At 43.0% G+C, this 22,752-nt stretch overlaps 1 protein-coding gene across 6 annotated transcripts in view; it reads left to right on the forward strand.

Annotated features, from left to right (window-relative positions):
- The window catches only part of F13A1 (coagulation factor XIII A chain), a 155,716-nt gene that overhangs the window by 84,493 nt on the left and 48,471 nt on the right, over positions 1–22,752 (forward strand). For 3 of the 6 annotated variants that reach the window (XM_046918034.1, XM_046918045.1, XM_046918054.1), the window contains 4 exons: positions 2,077–2,243; positions 7,443–7,604; positions 11,646–11,797; positions 17,852–18,040. In XM_046918034.1, the coding sequence (XP_046773990.1) occupies positions 11,647–11,797; positions 17,852–18,040 (340 nt within the window). In that variant the 5' untranslated portion in view covers positions 2,077–2,243; positions 7,443–7,604; position 11,646. Of the gene's footprint in view, positions 1–2,076; positions 2,244–6,361; positions 6,417–7,442; positions 7,605–10,385; positions 10,493–10,714; positions 10,727–11,645; positions 11,798–17,851; positions 18,041–22,752 lie in introns of those variants that run through there. The other 3 variants (XM_046918059.1, XM_046918026.1, NM_204685.2) reach the window with 3 other exon arrangements.

Below are 22,752 nucleotides of genomic sequence, written 5' to 3' on the forward strand. Positions count from 1 at the left end.
CATCCACCACCTCTCTGGGCAACCTGTTCCAGTGCCTTGCCACACTTATTGTAAAAAAACTTCTTCCTTATATTCAGTCTAAATCTTCTCTCTTTTAGTTTGAAACCATTTCCCCTTGTCCTATCACAACAGACCCTGCTAAAGAGTCTGTCTCCTTCTTTTTTATAGTACCCCTTTAGATACTGAAAGGCTGCTCTCAGGTCTCCCCAAAGCCTTCTCTTGTTTAGGCTGAATAGCCTCAGCTCTCTCAGCCTGTTCTCACAGGGGAGTTGTTCTATCCTTTGTGTCATTTTTTTGGCCCTCCTTTGGAGAGGCTGGATGGCTCCTCTGTCCATGTCTCTCTTGTTCTGAGGACTCCACATCTGGACATGGTACTCCAGGAGATATCTCACCAGGTCAAGATCACCTCCCTTGACCTGCTGGCTGTGCTTCTTTTGATGCAACCCAGGACACAGTTGGCTTTCTAGGCTGCAAGAGCACATTCCTGGCTCACATCAAGAATATTTGGCATATTCTTACTGAATTCAGGCCCTTATTTCCAACCACAGTGTCTGCTTGTCCTCTTGTACCTCCCTTCAAACCAGTCTTCTCTGGGAGAAGGATCCTGTCTGGGAGAAGAGCTGAGCACAAGCTGGTACGCACTGCAGCAGGGAGTTCTAAATTCTTTGGGATTTAGTCAAACAGCAAAGTACAGGCTTCTACCATGAGTCATCTGGTGTAAAACTGGTGCTAAGTATTGTACATAATTAAGACAACATTATTACAGTGAGATTGCACTTCCTTTTTTGGCATGACTAGAGTCTTGAAAAAGTGCGGTGTTTTCAGCCTTCAGAGCTGTGAAGAAGATGAAGAGTTCTTCTGAGTGTTCATTCTAAAAGGCAGCAAAGCAACAGTAATCTTAGTTCGTAATTTGCGTTATTCCTGAAGTTATCCATATATATTTCAGTCTTCTTTATGAAAGACTGTGTTGTTCAGAGAAAAAAAACCACAAACCTGGAAGTGGTATTCATCAGATAAGGCCTTCAACAATGACATCTGTAGATATTGAAAGTATTTGCTGTCAGCAAGTACAGAAGTTTTAGTAAGCTATTGGCTCTGTGAACAAGAAAAGTTATACAAGCAGTTCAAAACAATTTGCCTACTTTTTCTTTCAGAGGTCCAAAAATTAACTTTGGTTTTTACAAGTGCATGTTCTTTATTAAAATGTATTGTTCAGTGTTGCTAACAAATTCAGCTTATTCGTAGCTCAGAAGATATTTATGCAGGTTACTTGCGACTCATCATCCTTAACGAGTAAGTGCTCTTTATGGTTTCATGTGATATTTTCAGTTCATTGATTACAAACAGGAAGTGGGAAATCAGACTGCAAGATGGTGACATTGAACTTATTAAGGAATAGGACTTTGAATGAATCCATTTTCATCTCTGTATGGTGGTGAATGCCTTTGAAGTATGTTTGTGCTCTTAACTGAAAATTTTTATTTGGCCCCTGCTTCATCCTAACATTTCCCCCATTTTTCTCATCATTTCCTAACGTGCTGCTTATTCATCATTTTCACACACATCTCAAAGGGATTATCCAAATGACTCCCAGGGACTGCAGAGTTTGAAGACGCAAGGAAAGCAGAGCACATGGGTCAAGATGTCTGAGCCACAGACAGTGAGCTCCTCCTCTTTGTATGACTTGAACTGAATTTATGATAGGTCTGAAGATTAAGAATTCCAGAAGCCTTTCTGAGAAAATGGTTGCTTAATATAAGACTGATAGATCAATTCCAATTTTGTTGGCATTGCTGTTTTCTGGATGAGTTTCCAAACTATTAGTAAAGGAGTAAACACTCCTGCCACAACAAACCGTAGATGTTCTGAAAGGAAATCAAGGCAATGTAAGACTGTTGAAGAAAGTGACTTCAAAGAAAAAGAAGGAAAGATTAGAACGCTGCTTTGATAGCTTTAAAATTTGGTGAAGATTATATATGGGAGAGACATGGGCCAGAGCAAACTGTAGCAGTAGAAGGAAAATCAAGGAGAACACAATTTGTTTTCAGGGTTTAATTCTAGCATGCATTCTTGCAGGATCACAGCTGAAAGCTTTGAAGAGGTTGATATGGTTGGGGTACACAACCAGCAGTGGAATAACTGGAGAGGAGGGTTGAAGCAAAAATGAGGAGTGTACCTGTTGGCTGTGGTTACTATCTTGGACTGTGCACTACTTTGACCGAATTTACACAGCTTCTGGATAGGTGAGAGAATTACTGTGCAAACCTACTCTTTATAACAGTGTTATAACATCAGCTGAGCTGTGAGGGACCTTGCTGTGGGTGCTGGAGCTTCCTTCATGATGCAGTGCCTCTCAGCAGCTCTTTTATCTTTACTCCAACCACAAGCTTGCTCTGAGCACAAAGAAAAAAAAGTTATTTGTATTCCACTGAGTATGTTGACAGTATTTTTGTGGATGCAGCACAACACTTTAGAGACAGGTATGTGGAGAGTTTGGAAGGCATTAATTTCTTCTTACGTTATCCTTTTTCAAACCATGCTGCAAAAGGTTACAGTGGGAATAGCAAAGGAAAAAACTTGCAGACTTCACAAAAATCAAAGCCTACAGCTTGTGCTGGATGGGTATATTTGGCACACATCTGTGATTATGAAATTACTTTTAAATTGCTTTTGAAATTCATCAGAATAATGATTCATTCTTTCAATATCCTTTCTCCCTCCAGAACATCTGCCATTAACAAACCAACCAGTTGTGATGTTTTACAATCCACATTTGAACTTACTTCTCAAAATGTTGTATACTTCCTTATTTAAGCAATTATTTGGCTGATTTGCACAAAGATATGGTCAGTCTTGGGACTGAAAGACGGATCAACAACCCAATTTGGCAAACATATTTGAAACGAGTCAAGAAACAGTTCCACTAGAGAATTTCTAAAGTAGTGGAAGTGCAACTGCAACAGGCAGCTTAAGAGTTTCTGTACACAGTTATTGTATAATGTTGATTTGGTTGAGCTGAGCATGTCACAGGATTTAGGCGTATGCCTAAAGATGGAATTACACGCTTGTACTTAAGATGTGCTTAAGTATTTTGTTGTTTATGGATTTACACGCTACATCTGTGTTTGTATTAACAGGAGAAGCTGTTCTACAAGACGTTTGGGCATTTTAAAATTTATTTTTGTTCTGAACTGGAACAGGAAGTTTTACCCTGAAATGAGATTGAGGAAATCTTTAATTCTAAACATCTTGTAATTGAGCATACTTGAAACATTGTGTTTCAGTAACACTGAAATGCTCTGTGAGATTAACATTGAAATATTGCATGTTCACATATGGTACAAAATTAATGAGAACCAACTGTCAACTAAGCATGCCGGGGCTGCCTGGGTTGTAAGTAATTCACTCCCTGGATGCAGGAAGAGCTCTGATCTGAGCTAGCTTCTCAACTGAGGTGCAGTTCTCTTTCAACACTGTTGCTCAGCCTAGCACTAAACCAAGGATAGCCATCTGAGCACAAAGACCTGCTCAGCCTCACCAGCTCTATGTAGGGACATCTCAAGTGTTACGCGCCTCAGTCTTGGGCACTTGTGCACCAAGGACACAGATCACAGGTTTTATGTGTTTGTATTGTAGCTGGTTTTGGTCTTCACTTGGTTTATTGATTCTGGCCTGTTTGCATCCGAGGTGACTTCACACCATCCAGAAGACATGATAGTATAGGCACAGCACAAACAGATGACCTCCATTTACATTTGGTGCTGTATGTGACAAGTTAGCCTCTCTGGAGCTGAGTGTAAGGGACAGACTGAGTTGCAGTTACTGAACTCAACCTTGTTTTTGCAGGGGCTTTGAAGTTCTCTTCCCTGTGGTCCCCTGTCATGCTGTAGACATCCTAACATCCAATACCTGGGAGATTTCAGCCTTGCTGTAAACTTACAAGTTAAAATAACGAAATCAAATCTAATTATGTTTTGGTAATTTCTCACAAATTATTTTTTTTCAATGATGATTTTCTTGCAAAAAGTTTCGGTGTTGTGAAATCAGCATTTGGCGTAGGGAGACTGACATGCTGGAAAAAATTCAGACAGCTGTGGAGTACGTGGAAAGGATCACAGAATCACAGAATGGCTTAGTTTTAAAGATCACTTAGTCCACCACCTCTGCCCTGCCATGGACAGGGACACCTTTCACTGGATCAGGTTCCCCAAAGCCCTGTGGCTAGCCTGACCTTAAACACTTCAAGGGATGGAACATCCACAGCTTTCTTGGGCAACGTGTTCCAGTGTCTCACCACCCTCATAGTAAAAAATTGTCTTTCTTATCTCTAATCTAAATCTACCTTCTTCCAGTTTAAAACCATTATCTCTTGTCCTATTACTACAGGCCCTTGTAAAAAATCTCTGTCCATCTTTCTCTTAAGCCCTCTTTCAGTATTGAAAGACTGCAATAATGTCTCCCCAGAGCCTTCTTTTCTCCAAGTTGAACAAGCCCAGCTTCCTCAGCCTGTCTTCACAGGAATAATGCTCCAGCCCTCTGATCATTTTTTGTGGCCCTTGTCTGGACCCACGCCAACAGATTCACATCCTTCGTGTACTAGGGGCTCCAGACCTGAATGCAGTACTGCAGGTGGGATTTCACAAGGGCAGAGTGGAGGGAGACAATTCCCTCCCTCTTCCTGCTGGCCACCCCTCTTTTGATGCAGCCCGGGATACAGTTGGCCTTTTGGGCAGCAAGAGCACAATGCTGACTCATGTGCAGTATATCATCTACCTAAACACCAAAGTCCTTCTCCATAGGGCTGGTCTCTATCCGTTAATCCTATCAGGTTGTACTTGTACTGGGGATTGCCCTAACCCAACTGCAGCACCTTGCACTTGGACTTGTTGAACTTTATAAGACTGATGTGGGCCCACCTTCCAGGCCAGTCCAGGTCCATCTGGGTAGCATCCCTTCCTTCTAACATATCAGCTGCACCACTCAGTTTGGTGTCATCTGCAAACTTGCTGACAATGCACTAAATCCCAAGATGTTAACAAATATATTAAACAGTGCTTGTCCCAGTACTGATCCCTGGGGGATGCTATTCATCTCTGATTTCCATCTGGACATTGTGTCATTGACTGCAATTCCCTGGATGTGGCCATCCAGCGAGTTCCTTATCCACTGAATAGTCAATCCATCAAATTAATTTGTTTCCAATTCAGAGAAAAGAATCTTGTGTGGGACCATGTCAAAGGCCTTACAGCAGTCCACATATATGGCATTGCTTGCTCTTCTCATGTCTACTGATGTAGCTGTGGTAGGAGGCAACCAAATTGCCAGGCATGTTTTGCCCTTGAAAAGGTATGTTGATTGTCTTGAATCACCTCCCTGTATTCCATATACCTCAGCATAGCTTCCAGGAGGAACTGTTCCATGATTTTCCTGAGCACAGTGGTGAGGCTGACTGCTCTGTAGTTCCTAGGATCTTCCTATCTAGCTTTTTTTAAAAACTGAAGTGATATTTCCTATTTTCCTGTCATTGGGGACTTCACCTCATTGCCATGATGTCAAATGCGATGGAGAATGGCTTTTGGCTACAACATCATCCAGTTCCCTCTGGACCCTGGGATGCATCTCATTGGGTTACAGAGGCTTACACATGTTCAGGTTCATCAGGTGATCTCAGTCCCAATCTTTATGTATAGTGGGAAGAACTTCCTATCCCATTTCCTGCCTTGATGTTCAGAGGCTTGAGAGAAAAAGAAGAGAGAAATTCTGGTCCAACTCTTCAAGTTCCTATCCCTTTTCTCAATCTTGTTGCCTGATAGACCAAGTAGAATTGCTCCCTAGGTCAAGAGCTTCACTTTAGGTGAATGACATTGATAAGACATTGTGATACAGAGGGATTTGCTTTAGAAGAGTATTTCTCTTTGCCCATACCATATGTATGGTGAATTTTTTTCATAGAAACGCTTTCCATGAAATAGCTTTCCCTCCAAAAGTTCATGGCTTTGCTTTGCTAACCTGTCCTTTCATTTGGGAGTGAAATATTAATCTAAGGGCTGTAACCTTTGTGCCTTTATCAGCTTCAGGGTCGGCTGGCCAAAGCAAGGAAGTAGTCCACCCCCATTTTTCTTCATTATTTAGGGCCTCAGCTCTAGCAAAACATAAACCAGTAAACAAAGCTGGAGCCCATGAAGATCATCTCTTACAAAAGACCTCTCTGACCTAGTTTGGCTATCTTTTTGTGAGATAATTAAGGCAACTCTGGTACAAAAACAATGAAATGCTTTGGATTCAGATGTCAATAGGAATAGGAGCGGGAACCTGGATTGTTTGCTCATAACAGCCAACGTGGTTCTTTTTTTGTTGCAGTTACTACATGTACAGTTATGTTTATGTCTGAGGAAGAGAGATGCCTTCACAGACAAGTACAAAAAAAACCTGTCTTTTCCCAACCTTTAACTCATGAGCTGGCATCTGCTTTATTGTAATGTGATACTTATTGTTGGAAATGTATTTTACATAATTGGCAGTGGCAGCCACATAATCTGAGAGAAAAAAAAAATTATATTGAACTGTATACTATGTATCACTGTTAATGATTTTGAGTGGCATCTGTAAAGGATAATGTAGCACTTGAAAGTTATGCTTCAAAGCCTAGATAAAACTATTTTAGTTTTCCATTTCTAAGCTGCATTTCTTCTCACCTCGTTGTAGACCCTGGCAGTATAGATGCATATGGTGGGATCCATCACCTCAGGTTCCCTTTGCAGTCAATACGAGGAACAGGCACTTTTAGGCCATGATTCATCTGACCTATTTACATATGTGCTGTAGGAGGAGATGAATCACGGCCTAGACTAGATCTCTGTGGAGGATAAAGAAAGCCTAAGATGGCCAGCTCAGACGTAGATGCTTATATGGATCTACAGATTGAATTTAAACTTGTGGTTTGGAACAATATTTTTCAGAGAAGAGTTAAATTTCTTAAGCCACGTTTTCTTAGCAGAATGTGTGTATGAATATATGTATATATAAAACAACCATATATAAGTATATATATAACCACATATATATGGTTGTTTTTTTTTCTTTCCTGCAACAGAAACATTTACAACAATATCTTTTGAAAACTGGCCTTATATCCCCTGCTCCAAATGTTCCACCATCTGAAGATCTGCCATTTTGTCTCTCTCTGCCTCTGCCCCTCTTTCACACATACTATCTTGTACACATGCTGTATTTCAGAGCTGAGCCTTCTGAATGTTCAGCATTAGTTCAAAATATACTCCTCTGCGAATGGTAGCCAGAGCTGCTAAACATGTAGAGATAAATGAGCTGGTTTGGGTTTTTAAAAAAATCAAAAGCAAAATATGCAAGCAAAACCACCAAATGAACAGTTCTGATATTTGCTTCTGTTTAAAAATAACATTTTTGTTCATATTTTCTGCTAGAATCTGCTCTACTCTGCCTCCAGCCTTGGTAAGGTAGGGCATTATAGGAAGAGAGATTTCGGTTTCTGGAAGACAAGTAATGATGTGGAAGGAGGAGGAAGACAAACTTGGTCATCTAAGAATGCAAGTTCCCAAGTGAAACTCCAGAAAGACAAGAGAGAGGTAAAGGTGTATTATATGTAGAAGATTAGAGTTAAAAGTGTCTGGTTTATGGGAATAAGAATTACTTCCTTCCAGGGATGGTTATGCATGTACATGTAGTACAATGTCCCAATGCATCTGAATTCACTCTAGACTGCAAATGGGCCCAAAGGTGATATTTGGGGGGAAAAAAAAAAAAGAAGAAGAAGAAGAAGAAGAAGAAGAAGAAGAAGAAAAGTAAGAAAGGAATTCACTGTTTTGCAAAGCATTACAATGCTCAGCTGCTGCCAAGGAGTTCTCAGTGTAGCTAAAATAGTGGTAGGCAAAATACCCCTGCCATCCAGCTGCTGGCACGCAGCACAGCAAACCATTTACATGAGCACCTGGCTGATGAGTTTGCTTATGACAGATCTTCACACGCTCTCCTCTCTGTCTGTAAAGCTTTACTGACTCTTATGTTCTGTGGGGCTTTCCCCCTAAACTTGTATCTGGCATGGAAAGATGGAGTGATGCTGGCTCTTAGGATAACAGGAAACTGAATTTGGGATAACCCTTTGCAGTGCAAACTTTCCAAACATTTATGAGCTTTTCTGTGGTGATCATGAGGAAGGGCTGTCCTTCATCCAAAGTCCATTGTAGTCAATGGGAACAGCATCTACAACTGCAAAGGTCTTTGGCAAAAGCCACAAGCGTTTGAAGGCTGTCGCTGAGTAACAGGCATGGACTCAGCTCTTTAGCAGTGCAGGAGTTGCTTCATGAAGAAAGATTGCTCTTTCACCGGTCATTCCAGAACATCATTCATTAAATATAAGGCCCTACAGGAAAAACAGGCCTTCGTATTCTCCATGCCCCCTCCTGCATCAGCTCTGACGTCAGTAGTTTCAAACCATAGATGCTAAATTAAGGCCAGTGCAGTCTAATAGGCGAGGAAGGGCAAATGCTAAAAATTCAAGGTAATGAGAAAATACCTGGCATCTGGAGCTGTCATAAGCACGAATTTACATCACTCCCCACAAAATAAATAAATTACAGCCTATGAAACATTGCTCTCCCTGGATGCAAAGCTGCTGCCAAAAATTTTTGTCTCTGTGCTTTCCCAGTGATCGTCAGCTTCTGCCAAATGCTCCGGAGAGACCTGAAGGGGCACAGGGAGACATCTACAACTGCTGGCTGCTGAAGCAGAAGGGCTGGGCTGGGATCATTTGGCTGCATCCACTCACTGCCGTTCTCACTCTGACTGAAAGTTTTCCTCCTCGTTCTGACAGCACCACAGCCACTTGGGGAAGCACATGACTGCCTCGGGAGACGGAGTTTCTTATTTGTGTTGCAGACCTCCAGCAGGCATGGCACCGAGGCAGTATTTACTTCAGTTTCTGTAACGTCATCACAGCAGCTGCAGTTTTGGGAACTGAAGTACTGGCTGGAAGTAGAAGGAGAGGCACAAACACACCGTGCAGAAATCAGAGTGGAAAAAAGGAGAATTGGCAGCCAGCCTCCTCCCCCAGAAAGCTCATTGTGTTCCTGGGTGTCAGGGGCATTGCTTGCCCAACAGATGGTTACCGTAAGGACCATCTGCAGAGAAGTGAGCCCATGGAAACTGCAGTTCAGGATAACAGCAAGACCAGATCTCTCCTGACGGGGTGCCAGCACACTTGCGGGAGTACAGCAGAAGTGGAGTGCCCTGGCCAGGTGGCTTTCTGTGCTGTGTGCCTAGCAGCCTACTGCAGGAGATGAAGGAGTGTTTTGGGCCCTTTGACTCTGAGGTATCAGAGTCAATAGCACAGTGCTCATGTGCATATAGTGAAACTGGCTCCAAAACCTCTGCAGTCTGGTGCTGAGCCTCAGCAAGCAATCCTGGCAGTCTTGTTAGACTGAATACAGTGCTATTCTAGGGCAGCCATGCTGACTCTTGGTCTCCAGTGGACATCTCTGCCTCATGCCTTACAAGTGTCCTGGCTTGTGTGCGGCTGCCTCACTGTGGTCTCTACCAGGAAATCTGCAGGGAGCTGGGAGGATTCTTCCTTCTCTCGGATTATTTATCTGCTATTTCCCTTACAGGACTGTCATCCAAATCTCTCCTCTTCTGCCTCCTGGCAAATAAATATCCATGGCTACTCCCATATATGTAAGCGGGGCTGTCCACTACCTGGTTTTTGCACCTACATGAATATTCCTAGTAGACTTGTACCTCTGCTGCTGAACAGCAGCAGCTAGCAGGTCAGTGGGCCTGAATTCTTCCCCTTAGACCTCTTTTTGTCTGTTTAACTCCAGCTGTCAGTGGAGCTGCATCTGAGGGAGGAGGTGTCAGGCAGTCTCCAGTTATGTTAGAGCTTAGTGAAACTGAACAAAGCTGGTCTGTAGCTAAAATGCTTCCATTGGGTACTGCTCCTGACACAGGTTAAGTGATACACAAATTATCATGGGTAAGAACAGAAGGTCAGTTGCCCCACACAGAACTGATTGGTGCAAAACACTTTAACTCTTCTGAGTTGCACAGTTAGTAAATAGTAAAGATGGTAAATGATCTTGTTTGTAAAGATCATGGTAAAGATCTTGTTTGTTGAGGCAGCAATGAGCTTTCCATGCTCGTGTACCTCACAGTCCGAAGAAAGACTGCTGTGAGGCACCGTGCGGAGAAACTGTTGCTGTTTTCTACCTTGGAGTACTCTGAAAGCCAGCACCTCAAGTTGCAGTGCAGGCATCCTGAGATAGAGAGATTATTACGATTGACAACTCAGTCTGTGTCACTTAGAGAATCCCTTCTAGTCTTCCACTTCATATGCTCTTGTACCATGAGAAGCTCTACTCTGTATCAGTAAGGACTGAAACTTCAACGCCCAAGCTGTTTCCTTAGCCCAAGAACTCTGAAATACTCCTGATGAGTGGTTCCTGATGAGAGATGGGGGAAGGTAGGCAGGGAGAGGGAGGGGGAAGCAAAGACATGCCAGCAGTGGTGGCAGATCCTTGGAGATGGTGTGGGGAGGGCTTGGCAACCCTTTCAGCACTGTCCTATTGCAACAGGAGGGAGGAGGATATACAGAAGTTACTTAAAAGCCCTCAACTTTTTCCAGGCTTCTATTAAGCATCAGAAAATCTTCAAGGAAGAAGATAAAATTTAAAAAAAAAAGACTATCTGAAAAAAGGTACCCTTGCTAACTAGAAAAGTTCCTATAAGAGCTTACTATTAAATAATTGCTGTATTTTGAATTGATGTTTTCAGGAGCATTAGGAAGAAGCTGTGTTCTCAGCCATGAATATTTTCTTAGATGGATGGTGTGGCTCTTTCGTTACTACGTGCTCACACTGAAATAGATGTGAAAGCAGTTTTGACTAGCTCAAAGAGAAGTCTCTGATCAGCCTACATCTGAAATTTCCCTTAAGGTTGCTAGTGGGAGAGAAATAAGTGGATAAGTGCCTTTTTTTCTTTCTTTTTTCTTCTGTCTTTCTTTCTCTCTTCTTCTCAAAAGTGGGTTCTCTGTGTGCAGGAAATAGTCCTTCAGATATTGGGTGTTTGTGTGCATTGAGACAAAAAATATAGTATTTCAGTAATCATCCGCAGAATGTTGTGGGCTGTAGTATTTGAGATGATTGCAATATAACTTAGACTGTCATTTTTATTAGAGGGAGGTGGTATGCAGTGTACTTCCTAGGAATATAATGTGTTATTTAGGGTGCAATAATATTGTTTTAGAGGGTGGGAAAGATGGTAATTTTCCACCTTTTTACCAGAAATTCCCAAATGTTTTTAATGCCCTGCTTCTCCTAGACAAATACTTCTGTGTTAAGCTTTCCTTTCCTCCTTCCACCCCCCTTCTTCTCTTATTCATGTGTTTTGACAAACACAAAATGCCTTACAATCCTTAGAGAGCTGTACTCCATCATTAGACTGATGTTTTCTGCCTCTCAGTTTTTATTTATGTGAATCTAAAAATGTGTAGCTCGCTGGCACCCCACACTGTTTCCGGTTTCTCCCATCTTGTACGTGCCACACTGGCTTTTTCATGTGCGCTTTTTCCTTGCACTTTTTCTTTCTTACATGGTATTACAACATCTTTAATACAGGATGTCTGAACCAACGAGCACCGACAGAGAGAAGAAACGACCTCCCCTGAATGGGAGAAGAGCCCTCCCATCAAATAACTCCAATGCTGAAGAAAATGATGTCCCTGAAATGGATGCTTTTGGTCTGATACCTCGAGGATTTAATCCGAAAGGTACAGTGTAAAGTTTAAGACATACATCTGTTTTTGCTTCTAACCTTAGAGAGTGGTTTAAAGTCAAGAGTATTTTTTTTCCAGTCTGATTACAATCACAGAGTAACCTTAGGAGGACTTCCTTGAGTCTTTAAATTTGTGGGTGACTGCTGTAGGGCTGGGCTGGTTGAAAGCTCCACTTCGCAGAGGCGGCAGAGGGGAGTCACTGAACATCTGGAGTGGGAGAACAAAGATATAAATATAGTTTCCTAATCAAAGTCATCAAAACCTGTCATTGCCCTCAATAAAAGTGGTCCTGTCTCTGGTTGCTTTTTCCTAACTCTGGACCAGCCCCTTTCCTCGAAGCAGCTCGTAGTGAAGCAGGGCGAGACACTGATCTAGGTTAAAAACAGGCTTTTGGACAGGAGAAGTAGAATAGAAAGTTTAATTTCATACTATTTAGTTCCAGTTCAGCCTGGCTCACCTGTTGGTTTCAGGCATGGGGTGAAGGGAGCAGGAGAAGCCTCCCCTCTTATTGGGCTTTCTGGTTTATACAGCCTTAAACTGACTGTGAAGCTGCTGCAAAATGCATTTACTAGATGGTCAACTCGCTCATAAAAATGACTGAGAAACTCAGTAATTCACCCATGGAAAGTGTTTTAATGTTTTGGCTGGAGAAACAAAATATAATTCTGGGGCTGGGCAAATCAGAATGACTACTTTTGGAATGAATCTGAAAAGCACAGACAAGATTTAGAGGAAAATAGAAGTGGATCCTCAGTGAGACACCAAGACAATGATGGTTTGTTGTTTGTTTTTTTTTTGCCTAAGATTAACAACAGAACCTGCTGCATGTAGCAACTCACAAGAGTGAGATGTGATAATACTTAGTACTCGTATGGAACTTTTCATCTGGGGTTGAAAGAGTGCTTAATAAATATGGACGAGCATTAACTGCTTCATTTTACACAGTAGGAAACAAGCGAGGAGATTTTCAGTGACAGGCTCAGAGTCCTATTGGAAATCATTATTTCTGTAATCTTAATCATCTGCTTTGCCCATGTCCTCCCGTTTTATTACGCACGCATCTCTTTAAAAAGCATTTCTTTAAAAAATGCCTGAGCAAGCCAACTGGAATGTTAAGATGGTAGGAACTTTGCTTTAACTTTTGCAGACAACCCTGTAGCTCTGGGGCAAGTATGAGTATTTAAATTGTCACAGGTAGTATAATCCAGGTCCTGACTATGCATATTTTCAAATTCAGTATGCTTGCAGAAGTTGGAGATGTGTAAGGGTGCAGGATACCTTGGAAGGAATGCAGTCTGTGGCTAAAACCCATCAGTTCCTGAAGGAAGATTCCTATCAGACTGCAGGGAGACCTCATTGAAGCTTCCAGTACCTAAAGGGAGCCTACAAACAGGAGGGGAGCCAACTCTTTACAAGGGTAGATAATAGCAGGACAAGAAGAAATGGTTTTAAGTTGAGGGAGGGAAGATTTAGGTTGGATATTAGGGGGAAGTTCTTTACCAAGAGAGTGGTGAGGTGCTGGAACGGGCTGCCCAGAGAGGTTGCGGATGCCCCATAGCTGGAGGTGTTCAAGGCCAGGTTAGATGGGGCCTTGGGCAGCCTGGTCCAGTATTAGGTATGGAGGTTGGTGGCCCTGCATGCGGCAGGGGGGTTGGAGCTCAATGATCCTTGAGGTCCATTCCAACCCAAGCCATTGTATGATTCTATGAAGCTCTTAGTATCAGGTTCTGAATGAGTGTGGTGCTGGTAGACAAGAGCATCTCTCTCTTCTGAAGTGCAGTGACAACAGGAATGCGAGGTCAAATGAGTTCAGGCAGAAGCTGCCTCATAAGGTGGTGCTGCAGGTGAGAAAACAGCCCTTGTCCAAAGCAGGAGTTTGTGTGGCCATAGGATCAACTTGACTATGGGACTGGTATAGCTGAAAAAATAAATTTAAGTATAACAGCAAAACTCTTATTGTACAGCTTGATCAGCTCTGCTATGCAGTTCTGCTGTGCAGTGCTTGTAGAAGTAACATGCAAGGGTGACCTAGGTGGAGAAAAGGGAAGGGATTGTAGCAGCATTCCTGCCTCAGCGCACGTCAGCTGTGATTTAAGCGTGGTACACCAGCTGATGTATGTGTGTTCCTTGGACACTGTTTTGGGGTAGGATGTTTAAATCACCTGTCAGAGCATGTTAAAGGTATGTGGCCAGATGCTTTCTACACACAACTCAGATTGGCACTTGTGTTTGGAAGCTGAGCCTACCAAGAGCACTTGCAGCACTAGGGTTGAAGTGAGAGCCTTCAGGCAGAGCAGGAGCAGCAGGGTACAGCAGGGTGAACACATCTTTGCCATGGACTTCTTGCACCACCTCCTTCCTCTTCTCCTTCACACTTCCATACTTCTGGGTTGTCCAAGCCTTTTGCAGTGGTTTGCGTGTTTCACTTCCACATCACCCTGAAAAAAAGCAGGCCAATGCTTTTATCCCTGCTTGTACAACTATGGTGTTTTCTAACCTTTGGGGTAGGGTGGGACATCTGCTGTAAACATCTAAGTGTTGGTGTCTTCATCTGTGTCAGATGTTAACCAACACAGAGCTAGCCCAGGTGGAGGTGAGAATACAGTTCGTCCCAACAGGCAGTGAGTGTCTCTTCCAGGGTGCCTTTTTCAGCTCCACTGGCAGCAGCAAGCAGATCTCACTGGCCACAAGACGTTACATGTCTGGCTCACAACGTTTAGATGCCTACATTTAAAGGGCTTTGTCGGCTTTGTCTTGAGCTGAATCCTGCCCTTGTTCTGTGCAGTGTAGGTGTCTACAGCTGAGCTACTCACCCTCGTTTCCCTTGACAGCCAACAGAGAGAAATAGGCATTTTTAGGGTGTGATTCATTTGACCTATTTTAGCTACTACTCTAGGATGAGGTAAACTGTGCTGAACGAGCTCTCTGCTGACACCCACTTCAACTGTGCTGAATCACAGCCACATTAGAACTGGTGGAGACCGCAGGGATAGCTGCCTCCCCAGCCTGGTCAGGTGGCTGCCTGCTGCAGGCTGGCTGCTTGCTGCAGGCTTCCTTAGCAAGAAGCCTGTGTCTCTGTGTATACCTGTGCTGTGTCCTCCCCCCGGCTCTTCCTAGCCAGCTCATCTCCCCACACTGAGTTATAAGTGGGCCTGACGCATGCAGACGACTCGGTGGGAGGACACGGCCTTGGGGCTCTGCAGCCTGCAGGCTGCCCACATGCCCTCCTTTGCTAAGTGTGGGGACTGCCAGGGAATCGTGCATCCCCTGCTGGCAGAGCGACCGTCACCTCCTTTAGAAACTCTTACTGGTTGGTCTGTAACCCGGAGTCCTTTCTCTCTTGTCCTCCAAGAAAACCTGATGATTGCTGGATTGAAAAGCAGCGCAAGATTGTGCTTGTTTATTTATTTCCAACCAAGGTTAACATAAAATCATAGGCTTGCAGAGTGGCTTGGGTTAAAAGGGACCTTAAGGGCCACCCAGTTCCAACCCCATGCCATGGGCCTGGCTGCCACCACCAGCTCAGCTGCCCAGGGCCCCATCCAACCTGGCCTTGAGCCTCCAGGGATGGGGCACCACAGCTTCTCTGGGCAGCTGTGCCACTGCCTCACTGCCCTCTGAGTAAAGAACTTCTTCCTAACATCTCACCTCAATTTCCATATTACAAAGGCTTTAAGAAAACATGAGGCTGCTACCTTTTGCACAGGAAACCTACCTGCACTAAATAGCGGATGAGGCTGTGACAAACCATCACATAGATCTGACTTCAAAGGAGACCCCTGATGTCCACCTATCCCTCACAAACAGACAAGCAGCAATATGTGCAGCGCTTCGACCTTTCCTTTTGATTACTTCACCCTACCCTGGTGAAGATGTTCGTGTATCCTGTTACCACGCTCACTTTTGTCCTCTCTAATTACCATTACTGTAATTAGCACAGGCTCAATCACAGGTCATCTTCATCTGACGAGCTCAAAGAAGTTCACTTTAACACTGAGAGCAAAATGTGTTGTGTGCAGATGTGTATGACTGTTTTGACAGGAGCCTTGTAAAGTCCTGGGAAAAAATGAAGCAAAAGCCGAACTGATACCCTGGGGTGGCTGAGCTTTGTAGTTCCTTGAAGGGGTTAACTTGCGAAGGAAGGGCAGGGTCTCTTGCCTTTTGTTTCAGAACATGAGATGAAAACACAACAAATGTTCAAAAGAATTTTTATGCCTCCCTGGAAGCAGGGAGAAGCTGAGCCAAACTTAGTGATGGTTAGATCTCTCACAGAGCTGTGATGTGCAGCTTTTACATGGGATGTTTCCAGCCTAAGAGAGACCGGGAGAGAAAACAGCAGAGGCTCTCCCATGCTCTCTCTTTACAGCCCTCCAGGAAATTTCTGCCTTGCATAATTTAATTATGACCTTTGTCAGCATTCTTGTGAGTGAGCGTGGGTAAGTTTTGCAAGGAGGGAAGTGAAAGCACTCCCTGTTTCATAGAGGCACAATGAAAAAACGATTTCTGGGCAAAAAGCATTTGAAGTTTCACACAAGATCCATCTCTATAACTCCAGCCAGCACTAAGGCCAGTGGGGATCTACTGAAGTTGTTCCAGAAGCCTGGAGAATTGAGCAGAGAGTTACAATAACATTGCCATGGAGTTTTACCTTACCCAGAGCCTTCTTGCCTGCTGTGGCTTCCTGCCTGCAGGAAAAAGCTGCCTGCAGAGCTGTGTTTTGAGGTTCTGTGCAATGGGTTGTGTTTAGCTCCCAGTGACTCGATGATCCGACTCATTCGCTGAGTGCATCACTCATGCTCACAGTGTACACAGCAGCAGGCCAAATGAGCCACCATGTGAGGACACACAGCTCCGCCAGCTGCTGGAAGTGTGCTCCTCTTCCTGCCAGGCATGAGTTTGGCTCCGTAGTCGTCACTATAAAATGCAGAAATTGGCTGGTTTCTAACTGTCAGCACCTGGAACTGCAAGCTGAGAGCTGCAAATCAAGCTTTACTTCTCTGTCTCACTCTTCATGGCAATAATGGTCCTCCTGGCAGAACTTTCATGATTATCTGTCCAAGCATGAAGGAGAAAGAATGATGTCTGGTTCGTTCCTGTATGATTGCTCACTGTTAGAAGGAACTGGCTGTGAAGCTACTGGGTATAGCTTCAGTGTGCACAAGGATGGAGCTGTTGTGTGTGAAGGCTTCCACTGTGCAATTTCTCAGCATGGTAGTCACATAGCTGGTGGTGGCTGCAAGTGCCTTTGGCTATCCGAGTGCCACCACATGCTGGTCATGAGCTGAGCAAGCCAAATTCTGACAGCTATAACCCTTTAGATAGCCCTGATTTGAAGGGAGCAAGGCATTTACTTTGCTTGTGCATGTTATAGATACCCACTGCTGTTTGACTATGACTTTATACTGTAATTACATACTGTAATGTCATATTGAGTTTTCATAAAAGATACTAGTAGCAGTGGAGGTGTTATGAGAAGCTGAGTCTAGACACATACAATACACCAAAGCCTTATTTAATACAAGCGTCGAAGCTCTCAGCTGAAAGCAAGATCATTAAAGCCTCTCAGGCTCTGCGGCACTTGGTAACAGTCATGCTTTACAAACACTAACGTATGTATTTAAGCATCAAAAAATCCCTGTGAATATGCATTTTACAAATGGAAGGCTGAAGAAAAGGGACATGGAGCCACAGCTGTCAAAGACCCACTGATTGTGCCCAGACCTGCAGAAAGCTGATGCAAAAGGAGGGACAGAGCACAGCTCTCCCTGATAGCATTCACTTTCAACCCATTAGAACCTGCCCTTTGTGTCATTGCTTTGAGCATTTGTGAGGAACCTTATGTCCTCTGCAAAAGCAGCAGGTAGACAGAGAAGTTTCAGCCCATGAAGCCCTGCTCAGGCAGGAAGATGCTAGCCCCAAACAGGTCCAATTGCACACACTCCATTGCATTTCTTGATGAGGCAATGCTGGAGAAGGGGGGGATGGGGCCTCTAACACTGATGAGGTCAATAATGTGACTGCTTTCTGTTCAATGATGTGCCTCTGCAGATTACCTGCGTGTTGTGGATATTCATATGTTCAAGGAACCCAATGAGATCAACAAGCAGCAACACCACACCGACAAGTACTACAATCCCAAGCTGATAGTGCGTCGAGGACAGCCTTTCCAAATCCAGATAGACTTCAGCCGACCCTATGATCCAGAGAAAGACCAGATCTGGCTGGAGTATTTGATAGGTAAGTGCCTGGCAAAGACTGTGTTTTCTTAGCAAGTAAGGTAGAAAAGTCTGACAAACAGGAACACATCAGTGCTTAGTGGCTGGGTCTTTTCCTATTCTCACTGATAAACCGTAAACCATAAACACACGCTTAAACAAAGCCAAAGAAATGGTTTTCTAAACAGGGTCTGAATCCTCGAGAAAGTCAACAAAATTACTTGTGAGAGAAAGAGGAATACTTGGACCTTTTTATTTAGCAAGCAGCTATACTTCATTGAGCTTTCAAGGTTATTCATTTAATAGCATATAGCAATGCTGAGAGGTAGATGGAATGGGAAACACCTATCATTAGTGTTCAGGAGATGAAGGGAGGAGGAGTCCGTTATTTGAGGTGGGAAAGATGACTGTATGAGCTGAGATAACAAAATGTTGGATACACAAGTGGAAAAAAAAATAAGCAGAGCGGAAGAATAGAAAGCCTTACCACTCTGCAGCCTGCATTTAAACCCAACCTGGTAACAAGAGAAAAAAGTCAGAGATTTTAGCTTTGGACCAGAAGCTTACTCAGGTTCACAACGGGATTTACTGCAAAGAGAGCCAAGAAAGCATTTTTTCTTCTTACTGAGAGATCTTTGCCAGAGACCCAGATCCAAATGTACCTGTTGTCTTATTGACAGTACAGCACTAAAGGAAGGCATGACCTGGATAGAGAAGGGGAAAAGGCTGCGTCTTCCCACTGTGCTCCAAAGATGACCCTCTATGCATCACAGTTCTGGGAAAGCCCTGATTTCATCCAGAATAATCTGGGAGTTTCTGTGTTAAGACATCAATGTTCTGTCTATAAACTCTCTAAAATAGATTTGAATTGATGTTTCCATTTACTTTCCTTAGAGAAGTGGTTCCAAAATTTGTAACATCGATTTGTTTTTTTTTTTTTTTTTCCCACTGTTGAATTATGATGATGTGGACATTTATTAGATTTGTTGCCTTTTAAAGCTAGATGGGCATTTATCTCTTAAACATATATGCAGAGAAAAGGTTACTGTCTGCACATTTTTTTCCATGAGTCTCTTCTTTCTAATTTAAATTAAGGTTGGGAGGCATGTTATGACAGTCCAGTGAGTGATTGGCTGAACAGCCACAAGTGCCTTTAAAAATTTAATATGCATAAATATCATTAGTTCTTTTGGGATTTAATTAAATTCGAGACTGTTCCCTTAATCTTTATATGTTTAAAACAAACAGCTATGGCAGAAAAGAAGTGGAAAATGGAACATTTGTTTTTTATTGCATTGTGTGCTATTTGCATTTGTTTTAATCAGTTATTCTGTATTGGAAGAAGAAATTTAACACTTCTTTTGATGATGCACAGTCCACTTAAGACAAGCTACTTGTTTATTTTCCCGTTGCTCTTTCCTAACACACATTTGTCCGTGGCTTTTACTTTAAATCTCTAAGCCCAGATAAAAACCCTTTCATTCTCAGCCATGGAGAGGGTAGAGTTAAACACAGCCTGAGCCAGGGGAGATTTTGCAGCAAACTCAGTTCTGAGTGATGATTTTGGAGTTAGACTTGAGTGTGTGGTTGTCTTGTCTTCCCCTCTCCATTCTTCACCGTTACTGTCCTTTCTGTGAAATGGGAAATACTAACGCTGAAGTCTCATGTATGGTAGCTGGGAAACAGCTGAAGGAAAAGAGTTGTATATACAGAATAGTATACAGTACTATTGTGATCTCCTGCTTTCAAGTGTCTGCTTCTGCGAGAACCACTGGCCTCTTGCTAGGAGTGTAGCTCACAGAAGTCCAGCTGGGAGCCAAGAAGTTCAGGCTCCTCTTCTGGGAATCATTTAATACTGGATGCTCCACAATGTTTCTTTTTATGCTCATTTGGTGAAAAGAAAGTGCATTTGTTCTCAGAGGCTAGTAACAGAAAGCAAAACAAAAACAGTCCACAAGGAGGAGGTATTAAAGGAAGCTGCAATCACATCACCCAGAGATGATCTGCTTGGCTCTTGCTACTTCTCATTCTAGTGGCAAGTCCAATATTTGGTACCCTGAAGAAGAGAAGGAGAATTCTCTTATTTAGCAATGGGTACCAAATGCCAAAAGTTTCAGTGCTGAGCTTGCAGGCCTTTGTCACAGAGAGATATGGCACATTTACATCCAGTATTTTTTTATGTTTGTCTGCCTGAGGAGTGGACATTCACCTCCTGTAACGCAAGGTGCCTGGAAACCCAGTCCAGAAACACTGCCTTTCCAGCAGAGGAAGGAAGCAGGCACCTCCAGGTGGCAGTTTAGCCCTGCTGTCTTAAAATGGGACAAATTCTCTGCTAGATTTTTTTGTCTTCCTCTGTTGACTACACCCCGTAGTCTAGGCTTTGACCTTAAGATGACTGAAGACGGGAGAGATGAATCTCACCTTTCGGTGCTGTCAAGAAGGAGCTACACCTAAGGCATGGCTCAGACATCAGCAAACACAACCTGATCTCAGAGAATCTTTTTGAACAGAAATCACGGTGATGCCTGCTGGGAAAATACTGAGTAGGAGAGTCTGAAGTGATGGATATGACGAAATATTGGCAGATTGCTGCAAAATGACCTTTCCAAGGAGATCTCTGCTTGCCTAAGCAGTGGATTTCAAACAGTGCAGCAGGATCATAGAGTACCTGGGTTGAAGGGACCTCTGGAGGCCTCATGTCCAAGCCCTTGCTGGAATTAGGTCTAGCCTGCTCATGCTGCTCAGAGCCTAGCCCTGGGAGCAAGTTTTGGGTGTTTCCAGGGTGGGAAGATTACCCTGAGCAATGCAAACTAGTTTGTCCATTGGACATGGGATCTTCGGAGTGTTTCAAGCTGCCTTAAGGTACAGAGAAAGTTTTGGGAGGGACAGCTAGACTTGTTTCCCAGATAATTTGGCTGAGAAAACTCAAATTCTCTCTTTGCAGGGCTGTGCCTGCAGTGAGGGCTGTTTATACAAAGCTGTTTAGAAATGATTAGTCCCCAGCACTGGAAATTTCCCAGGATTGATGTTAATCCATCACAGAATTTTTATCCATTGAAGATTAATTTTGCTCCGTTACCATCCTGTTACAATGATAATGTCTGGATCTTTTGTGTATGGAGAGCTATTCTATTTCCTTTAATCCCTGAAATTTAGTTACACATCTCTTTTCTGTTCCTGGTTTTCTTCTTTTGAATCGTTAAAAAGATGATTAGTGAAGCACATAGAGACTGCTTAATCCTTCTAATTGATAATGAATCAAGGATACCTGGGATAAATGCTTCTCATGTCATGTGAAATTCAGTCTCAAACACTCACAGAGCAATCTTCAGCATCTTTTTTATTTTTTTAATCTACAGTCCATTTGAGACTATTCACACACAGCCTACAGTCCATGGGATGAATTATATATATATGTATATATATATAGGTACGGAATTATTTTTACTTCAATCTCTTGAAGGTCATTTTAAAGTCCTTCTGGGATAATTCCTTATGACTGAAGTCCTTTTTGCTTTAATAGACTGTTTTCCATGGAGTAATCATTGGTGAAACTGGCTGGAGTGCTAATGTGAATTATTATAATTCAATTTTTCACATCATGCTTCATTAAATTAGAACTGTACATGTCTGCCAAAGTATGGGAAAAAAATTGGATGTACCGAAAATCAGCATGGAAAAATATCCACGTATAAAGAGTAGTGGATATTATTCCTGTTCTTGTGCTGGACTTCAGCCCTTCTTCAGTACCTGTGTTTTGGGAGCTGCTCCATCACCGCATTTATTTCCTTTCTTGCAGCCCACTCCCTGGCTTTAAGGAGAAGAAAGGTGAACATCACCTCGTGGGAAAAGCTCATATTAGTGGTGTGGGGATGAGATAAAAGAGCTGTTTGATTTGAACAGTTTCAGTTTACTTGCACCCTTGCGGAGTCTGGAGGAGCCAATCCATCTGATTCCCCCTGATTACCACCCTCATGGTGATGGGGGTAGAGTTTGTGCTGCTGTTGGCTTTCCACTGTCTGAGCTCTCACACCTGGGGGCAGCCAGCCTGGCATGACTGCTGTAAAGTCAGCACAGTCACTGCTGCACTGGTAGTGATTTCACTCAAAAGCAGACATATGATTAGATAGGCCTTCAATCTTGCTTTTAATAGTAGTTTCCTATACATGGCTGTAAATTCTGGAGCGGTTGATAAGTTTATATGGTACATCCTTACTCTAATGATATATTTCCCCACACCCTCATAAATTGTTGTCTATTTGTATTTTACTTCAATGGTTTCATAAATCCATATATATTGGTCTAGTTCTAAATATTATTACAAACCTTTTATCATTGGCATACTTCTGAAGTGATCATAAATTCCAGTCCTCTAGGCTACTATCACCTTTCCACATATGTGAACGTGTGGGTACCCACTGACCTGTCCTTCTGTACCCCCATCAGCGTATGGCCTGAGATGAGAGCAAGTGTACTGCTCCCTTTACTACAGTCGTTGCAGGCCCAGTCCAGAGGAATAGCTATAAACAAAGCATCTAAGAACAAAAAGATGTTAGACCTGATCCCATATGACTTATTTAGTTGACATTAAATTCTAACCTATAGTCAGAAGGGCATTTGAGTATGACTGAATAGCCAGGGGTCCAGTGCAGACTGCCTCAAAGTCAACAGTGCTCCATCTCCCTGCTTAATGAAAAGCTACAAAGAAATGAACAGTTACAGAAACCTATGGTG

This window comes from Gallus gallus, chromosome 2 (assembly GCF_016699485.2).
Source record: "Gallus gallus isolate bGalGal1 chromosome 2, bGalGal1.mat.broiler.GRCg7b, whole genome shotgun sequence".
Taxonomy (NCBI): domain Eukaryota; kingdom Metazoa; phylum Chordata; class Aves; order Galliformes; family Phasianidae; genus Gallus; species Gallus gallus.